The sequence below is a fragment of the Saccoglossus kowalevskii genome, chromosome 19 (assembly GCF_978046115.1).
Source record: "Saccoglossus kowalevskii chromosome 19, keSacKowa6.1, whole genome shotgun sequence".
Taxonomy (NCBI): Eukaryota; Metazoa; Hemichordata; class Enteropneusta; family Harrimaniidae; genus Saccoglossus; species Saccoglossus kowalevskii.
The window spans coordinates 19,597,880-19,606,638 of record NC_140659.1 but is presented as its reverse complement, the minus strand read 5'-3'; the positions used below and the strand labels follow the sequence as shown (position 1 = coordinate 19,606,638).

The window sequence follows — 8,759 nt, the reverse complement described above, 5'->3', positions numbered from 1 at the left end:
ATTTTGGGTAGACCTCTTTTAGATTTGTTCATTTCATGATGATATCTTCAATTCTCTAATTTTGGTGAATATGTACGCCGCTATTAATAACTTACGACTTTCTCAATTTATCTAATATGTGTCAAATCGGTAAGGAAATTAAATATAGATATAATGGCGCAGTATCTAATTAGTGTGTATATTTAATAAGAATAATAATCTTTAAAATTTTCAAAGCAGAATGTATCACTTATCCAAACTTTTTGCCTAACGCCCTTGGTCTATTTTATAGTTTAGCGGAATTTCTCAGTTATAGCGGAACACAGACGCGCACGCAGTCGTGAAGTGGAAGTGCGCGCAATTCATCGGTGGCCGCGCTGTTAAATGTTTTTTACAACTCTCATGTACGCCGCTATTGATAATTTACGACTTTCTCAATTTATCTAATACGTGTCAAATCGGTAAGTGAATTAAATATAGATATAATGGCGCAGTATCTAATTCGTGTGTATATTTAATAAATATATTTTTCCTTATTTTTTTCAAAGCAGAATGTATCACTGATCCAACACTTTTGCCTAATGCCCTTGCTCAAAAAGTTCAGTACAGGTTGCCTTTGAGTGGGCTCGTATAATATATTTGACAATGCATATTTTAAAGAAAGGGCATTCTTTTGTCGCTGCGTGTTTCTAGCATCACCTTCGCTGTAGCATGTAAACATGATGTACGTTTGGGTATTTATTAAAAGTACTATGTGATCGATGTCACGCTCGTGTTTTCGCTGGCATGTATACTGTTTATTATAAGATTTGTAAGGCGCTTATTTCCCATCAAATAGAATAACACTGCATTAATCACCGCTATCAAATACCCTCACCTATCATTTATAAACTATAATAAAGAAGAATGACACGTGTCACGTGAATCGTAAATAAAACTAGATAAAAATCCAGTGACGTCATAGTGATACTGTTTATACATTACGACTCCAGACCATCACCAGGTACGTAAATGTGTGTAGTTGTCGTCATGTTTTAAGGTGTATTTGAATTCCATTTGCATGAGTATTTGCTCTGTGTGTGAGTGTACGCGTTTGTGATTGCCTAAGGCGAATGCTCACTAAAGCGCTATTCAGTTAGGGGGAGCATTGTCCGATGAAATATAGTGCTACATGGAGTACAATCCTGCTGTTATCATGCCTGGCAGTGTGACACATATAATAAACCAAGGTGCATATGTCATGATCGAAAAAAGTACCTGGTCTCCACGGGATAAGGAATCCTTTCTTTAATGTCAGCTCTTTGTATATTGATCTAAATACAGAAGAACATTCTCATTTAAGACACAGCCACACAAGTGTTTATCACCAAAGATACGGATGCTTACAGAGAACCATATACTGCTAGAGCAAAATAGCTACCAGTAAATAAACCGGTACTCTGACTGGCAATCCGCTTAGCTAAAAAGAAAACATAGAACACGAACGTGCAGCTAACGTACGTTTATTATTAAAACTGTACCTTCCATCTACGAATTTCGCAAAGAGCATTCAGTCTTCAGCAATCAGTTGACTTGATTACTATCACATCTTTTGCTGTTATTATCATATCCACACAAGTTGATTCTTTGGCCTTGATAGGTTTTATTTTAGCCCTAGTGTAACACAGTTAAATGTGTTCTCATCTCCAGAAAACAAACATACATGCAATGTTTCAGCCTAAAACACCCGACTATACATGTTTCACAAGTGTTTATGTATACAATATACACACAAGTTCAAAGTGCTTCAGAAAACAAACACAAATGCAATGTTTTCACCTAAAACACCCAACATTGCATGATTCTTAAAGGGGAACTAAATATAGCCTATTTTGGTGTTTGTATTTATCAAGTTATGTATATTGATTATAAATTTGAAAAAAAATAATAAAAAATGATCATCTTTAGAGTTATGATGATTTAAATGTGAGAAACCATAAACCTGCGAAAGACTTCCGTTTGCGCCATCTTGCCATAAAAACGCCCTCATGAGGTATAAACAGGTAAGGTAACAAAGCATGATGACGAAATAGTATCGAATTAAATATAAGCAACTTAGGGAGCCATAGTTGGCTGGACTGGTGAATTGACTTCTAGTCTAGGTTGTTTCGACTTTTACGTTAATGTTATTTTACAAGCATATCAACATACAAACATTATGTATGTGCAATTGATTGAGACGGGCATTTTGTTATGTTTTTTTGTCTAACTGTCTAATGAATGCTGTTTCCAGTACTGCACTGTGCGGCGTGCAAATTATTCAAAGTATAGATGCTAGAGTATGCAATCTTGAGTTCGTAGGGTGGTGGTGGAAACATTTTCGTCCATGTATTCACGGGGCTGCACTGGCAAATCATGATCATGAGACAATTGTCACAGGAACACCAAGCAGATTGTTCACAGACTTCCGTGTAATTTGAAATAAAATTATCATCCGAAAAAGGGGCATCGTCGACGATATACTCTCATCACTCACACTGGACTGATCTGAATCTTCACAGTATACCGTACTTCCCTGATCATAATCCCGGAGGCATGAACACGTAAGGGATGAGCTTATACTCGAGGACCAACTCAGAAAAGATGATTTTGTTTTGGGGTTAAACACTGTAACCATCTAAAATGCTTTTATACAGAACACTTGTGTATGCAGTCAGACTGTATACTATTTTAATATTTTCAAAACAAAAATCAGCTTTATATATTCGTGTAATTCGCCGGTATGCCTACCATGTCAGTAACAGGTTGAACATACACTGAGCTTTTATTAACGCTCAAGTTAGTAAACTGAATTACGCAGCGCTGGACAGGCATTAATTTCCTGTGAGAATAGATTCATTTTCTATTGGCGGATCATCAATGTTGAATGACATCTGATAGTGATTTGTACACACCTGTGCGAACTTGCGCTTTATCAAAATGATCGCTCTCAGTCTCTAATACTAAAAACATTTCACTAATTTTCCGAAATTTCATAAATACACTTTTTTTACCTTTCGTAAAATACGTGTTTAAAATGAGCACTATTTGCGTGTTCAAGTATTTGGTAACTTGTGTCGTTGTGTGCGCTCATTCAACAATTGGAATCAGATGGACAGATGGCGTGCTCTCTACGAGCCCTGGTTAGGTAAAAATCTTTTAAAATACCAGACTGCTCTACTTTAAGGATTATTTTTAAAGTGGTGAAAAAAAACACAATCGAATTATTGGACGAAGTGAAAGGTGAATGAGATGGAATAGATGTAGTGAAGATTTAGATGTGAATGGGATAACTTAGCGTCGATAAGTCTTTTAGGTTGGCAGGCATTCGATACTATGCAAGGGCTGTATCAGGGATTTAAGAGGCATTCAGCTTTGCAGCTAAAATATGCAGGTCGATACGTCTAACTATCCCAAATACCTCAACTGGAAGCGAAATTACAGACGATTTACAACTAGGGTCGATCATATCGATATTTCAAACGTCAACAAAAAATATACCCCTCCATCTTGTTTTGTACTTATAAACAAAACGTCGTTTCGTTGCATAGCTTTCACCAATCTTCCAGTGCTGTAGGTTCATTTTTCGGCAACTAGAACGGTATTCACAATCGATTGATCCATAGACGTTTAGGTTGATTACAATCATTAACACTACAGAAAGGCTCTCCGCCATAAATTTGTAGCCGGGTGTCGAATTTCCGGTTCATACTGTACTGTTTTTGTAAGAAAAGCTTCAGTCCTTAGCATAACAAACAAAATAGTTTTATTCCCAAACTTATCGTTTACAAGTGTTGTGCTGACGTTCGTCTTACGTACATCATTTGTTATCTGAGCATGTACAGATCTTACAAGATTACATCATACTCATAATTATAAGGTTAACGGTCATGATACTACATATACAACTTGTCAGAACTGTGAGAGACGAATGATCAGCGATGGGAGGCCAACCAACAGTACTATACCCAAGGCTAAAATTTGATGTGCTCCAGGAAACTTTATTGGAGACAAAATACTACAGTGCACGATATTTGACACGTTTATTTATATCAAAGAACAAGTTCAAAGATGTTAAAAAGAACGGTTCACGTAGATACAAATACATTGTATTAGGCTATATATGCACATATTTTGTCACCAACGAAACTGATGCAAAGACATCCTATACATAGAAAGACATTGTTATGCTTGAAGTATTAATTGACAAATTATTTTTGAGAACACATCTTTCAACAAACCATCGGCATTCCAATGGGAACAAGTTGTGCTTCCTTACTAGCTGATTTATTTCTTTACTAATGCGAATCAGAATGTCTTCAAATATTAAATAAAATGCACAAATAAGCCAAGTTGTTTAATTCCAAGTTCAGATACATAGATGATGTACTATTCACCAACAATCCTACTTTCATTGACTATCTGCCTTGGATATAATCAGATATTTCCAGTTACATTCCACGTGCCTATGGTGTATACAGTTTAAAACTTGCTCGCTATGCTAGAGCGTGTAGCACATATACTGAATATATGGCGCGCCATAGACTTCTCAGTTTCAAGCTATTAAAACAATGCTTCTAAATGATTTTCAAAAGAGTTTTTGTCAGGAGCTTGTGAGGATATATAATCGTACTGTTAAACAGATGGTCTCTGGTGTCATTTCATTTGTCCAATGTAGGAAGAAGACAATGACTTGAATACAACTTAGATTGATATATGGTGGATGTCACGTGTGGAGCAGGATGTGCTCAATCTTTTCTAAACACTTGACATCACTTCATGGCTGTATGCCTTGGATTTCATGTGTCATTCTTTCACTGATATGTTTGTGTTTTGTGTCCTTTCAAACTCATCAGAAAGTTATTATTTTTATACAGGGCAATGCAGAAGAAAATAAAAGAAGGATTGTTGTCCACACCAAAGTATGTACCACAATGGTATTTATATGACACCCACGGTTCAAAGCTGTTTGACAAAATTGCTATGGAAAATCCTTCCTATCATATTTACAGAATTGAAAAGACCATGCTTGAACAATATTCAGGTGGGTGTGAGAATTTACATATTTATGTAACCCAGGAAAAGCAATAAAAGAAGGGTTTTCCTTCAGATATGTGTTTTTTTCTAGTCCTTTATTCTCACAGCGGGAAAAATGTACTACTTCAGTTTTCCCGCTGGACCTAAGTTTTTTACATCCTGAATTATGATATACCTTTAACAATTCATCTCATGCTAATATGTAACTTAGGGGTTTCAGTATTCCATATCACCAGCATATCTTGCTACAATATGTAATAGTCTTGCATCAAACACAAGACAGGAAGTCAGGTAGCTTTCTATTGTTGTTGGCTTAATCCTGCCTGAGATTTATTGCAAGGGTATATATTAACACAATAATATTCCAATTGTAAGCAAATAAAAATAATAACACATCAAAAGCAGTAAGAACGCCATATAATTGAAAACAGATTGTTGGGTTTCTCGTTTGGCCTGACCAGGTCCCCTAAAGCCATATTCAATTTACGATCGAATCCAGAGTAACAATTACTAATGTAATAACTATTATTTTGTAGATTTGATTATCTCTGATTTAGGAGATGATATTGTGTTATGTGAGTTGGGTGCTGGCAGTTTAACAAAGACTACACACATAATATCAGCATTATTGAAGAAAAACAAAGACTTGACATATATACCGATTGATATAGCTGAAGGTGTGTATACAGTAATGGAATGTAATCATTTATTGATTCGTGAATACCTTCAGAAGTTGTACCATTCATATGTCTGAATTCCAAATATACATTTCTCATATTTACATATGTAGTTGGATTCTGAGCATATTTATGTTTTTCCCTCCACCATTGCCATGAATTGCATTTGTGTTTTACAGATTTTTTGTTGCAAAATGCCACCGTGTTACAGGGGCGATTCGATTCCGTTTTAAAGGTTGAGCCATTTGTTGGGGATTATGACGATGGTCTGACTTATTTAAGGAGTGTACAAAAAGACAAACTGCTCATATTCCTGGGAAGTAGTGTCAGCAATATAGCCTTAAGTAAAATGGAGATTTTTTTATCAAGACTCTTTGAAGCGATGGGTAAGTAAGTGTTAAGTTATGTCTAAATTATTGAAGACATGGCTAATAACATTGTAAATCATCTATGCAGATTTGTTCATCTAAAAAATAATGTATTATTTGCGTACATAGTGTGCAGCAGAACTGTATAATCCAGAGTGTACAAGAACATGCTTGAATTGGAGAATGAAAAATAATTCATTCAATTTCCTTGTTCTGACTAGGAGACTGGTGCCTGGATAAAAACTGACCAAAAATAATTTTTGGATTTTACAGGAGAAAAGGATAGACTTCTGATTGGTATAGATCTCACACAAGATAAAGATAAACTCCTTGCCATGTATTCTGATCCAGAAACGGAAATACCATTCAATTTAAACTTACTGACACGATTGAATAGAGAGTTCAATGCAAACTTTAAACGAGAAAACTTCCGGTTACATTGCAATTACGTCATTCGTGAGGACATGCGTGGTACCATTGAACACGCACATTATATACAGCAGGCCCTGCAAAGCACATGCGAACAGGTAGTACATCTTGGTAAGAATGTTTTTTTTTAAATTTGTGTTTGTCATACGAGTTTTGTTTTAGGCAAAACAATTATTTGGTATCATGATATTATACGTTCGAATGCAATATTCTGATTGGTTTAAACAGCAGACTCATAATCTTTTTGAATCAATATATTGATTTATGCCATCTATCATGACAGTTCAGTGTAATAAAGTAGTTTGATATTTTCATAAAAGATGAAATTGTGGTTATGAATTGGAATCAATTGATGATTTCCGAGATTTTTGTGAAGAAGAATTTTTTTTCCATTTCCACGTAAGCGGGCACACGCGGTTGAGTTAATGTACTTTCGGTTTATTAGTGAGTACGGGCGGGATATGGAGAAACGTACTGACCTTCGGCAGACCTGTGCTATTCCACACTAAATGTTCATATCCAAATACGTTGTTGATTAGTAGTTCACAATAAATTACATTTCATTTTTATCTTTACCTATCAAATCAGTTTGAGATTATTTCCCACAGTTTGCAAACTGAAAGTCGCATCAATACAATCTGTAAATTCTTGTTTTCGTATTTCGTGTCTTTACCCAAGAATCAGATAAGTTTGTTTGGGCTTACTATACATATGACTATGTCATGTCATGGTATATTTGCTCCAAAGTTTGCAAAATGATTAATATATATTTCTGTTTAATTCGCACACATAATTTTGACCGCACTGTACGCGATCTTCAAACAGTTTGAATCGCTTGAATGTCGTTCAAACAAGGCTGAATGGAACGTGTGAGGGAACTCGGTGAAAGTCAACTAGGCATTGTATTGAGTATATTCTCACAAACACATTTCACAAAACCGATATATGGGATGAACAGGATATCAAATTCCGAACCATAATATACATATTGTGTTCGATATTGTAGAGTCACTCATTATGCTTGTTTCCACGATTGAAATAAACTCTTTTTTTATATTTGTAATTACAGGGACATTAGATTTAACTATACGTTTTAGAGAAGGTGAACTTCTTTATAGCCACGAATCGGCAAACATGAGTCTTAAATGGTCATGGGAACAATTTGAAGACACCATGAGGAGAAATGGGTTGTACTTGGAAAAGACATGGAGTGATGACGCCAATAGTTATGGACTGGCGTTGTTAAAACGAATGTAGACATTTATAAGATAAGACCCTGCAGTTTATATATAGTTATGTAAGATGAGGATCTCGCACTTTATGGGTGTCGTGTGCGAGTCAATTGAATCTTTGTCAAGCCAATTTCACCATAGAATGCAATTATGAACACTTTCGATACGTTTTAATATGCACTAAAATAGCACTTAGAATTAAAATAACTACTTCCGAATAAATCTGTTTATTTACCAGACTCAATCACATGATTGTTTAATCTGGCTATCTTTTTTCACATAAATAATTTTCAACAGCATTCTACTGAGAATATAAATATCCATCATACCTTATTGTCAACTATAAATACATATCTTTATTTAGATTATTATTCTATCAAATAATAAATGTTACTGTCACGTGATACTTATGAAGGTTTTGAATGACATGACAACGATATATTGACACCATTCCTATGGCCTCATAGTATTATAATGTAGTTACATTTCAATACTCGTATATTCACCGTATTGTAGCTGTTTCGCCGCTGAGTCTGATCTGCTATTAGAACCATTTTTCACATCTGTGATTTGCAACATAAAAGGGAAGAAATAAATTCAATGAATAAATTTATTGATTTGTTGGATGCCACTCTATTTTGGTATTTTGTGTGGTAAAGATAGAGAAATCCACGTGTGTAAAACAATAGCAGAACACAATAGCTCTCCCTCCGGCAGAAACTCTCATACAGGAGCTCTTATTCCCAGGGTTCCACAATGCAGCTTGTCAGGGCGGAAGCTCTGAAATACAAGACTACATACAATGATACCAGGCAAAAAAACAAAGCTAGTTTCCTACAAGTGGAGTAAACACATAACATAAAATATTGCAGACTCTTCACACATCCAACGCAGTGAATAGGATACTTGCCAAAATATTCAAATGCGATAGAAATATTTATTAAAACATCCGCCCTGCTGAAATCAACAGAAATGCCAGACGGATCCAACAACATGTAATCGACGCACTGACAAATTAA

At 35.3% G+C, this 8,759-nt stretch overlaps 1 protein-coding gene across 1 annotated transcript; it reads left to right on the top strand.

The window, feature by feature from the left end:
- Positions 1 to 967: 967 nt before the first annotated feature.
- On the top strand, positions 968 to 8,353 carry LOC144357030 (uncharacterized). The gene is made up of 6 exons (XM_085493660.1): positions 968 to 982; positions 4,875 to 5,041; positions 5,571 to 5,711; positions 5,891 to 6,097; positions 6,353 to 6,619; positions 7,578 to 8,353. Exons 2-6 carry the CDS (start codon positions 4,879 to 4,881, stop codon positions 7,763 to 7,765), a joined length of 966 nt encoding a protein of 321 aa, XP_085349786.1. The 5' UTR covers positions 968 to 982; positions 4,875 to 4,878; the 3' UTR covers positions 7,766 to 8,353.
- The last annotated feature ends 406 nt before the right edge of the window (positions 8,354 to 8,759 follow it).

Bases quoted from the DNA above. Each gene is read 5' to 3' on its own strand.
- LOC144357030 (XM_085493660.1), top strand. From the start codon at position 4,879: ATGCAGAAGAAAATAAAAGAAGGATTGTTGTCCACACCAAAGTATGTA. The intron at 5,042-5,570 runs GTGGGTGTGAGA...ATTATTTTGTAG, and splicing joins CATGCTTGAACAATATTCAG to ATTTGATTATCTCTGATTTA. The intron at 6,620-7,577 runs GTAAGAATGTTT...TTGTAATTACAG, and splicing joins CGAACAGGTAGTACATCTTG to GGACATTAGATTTAACTATA.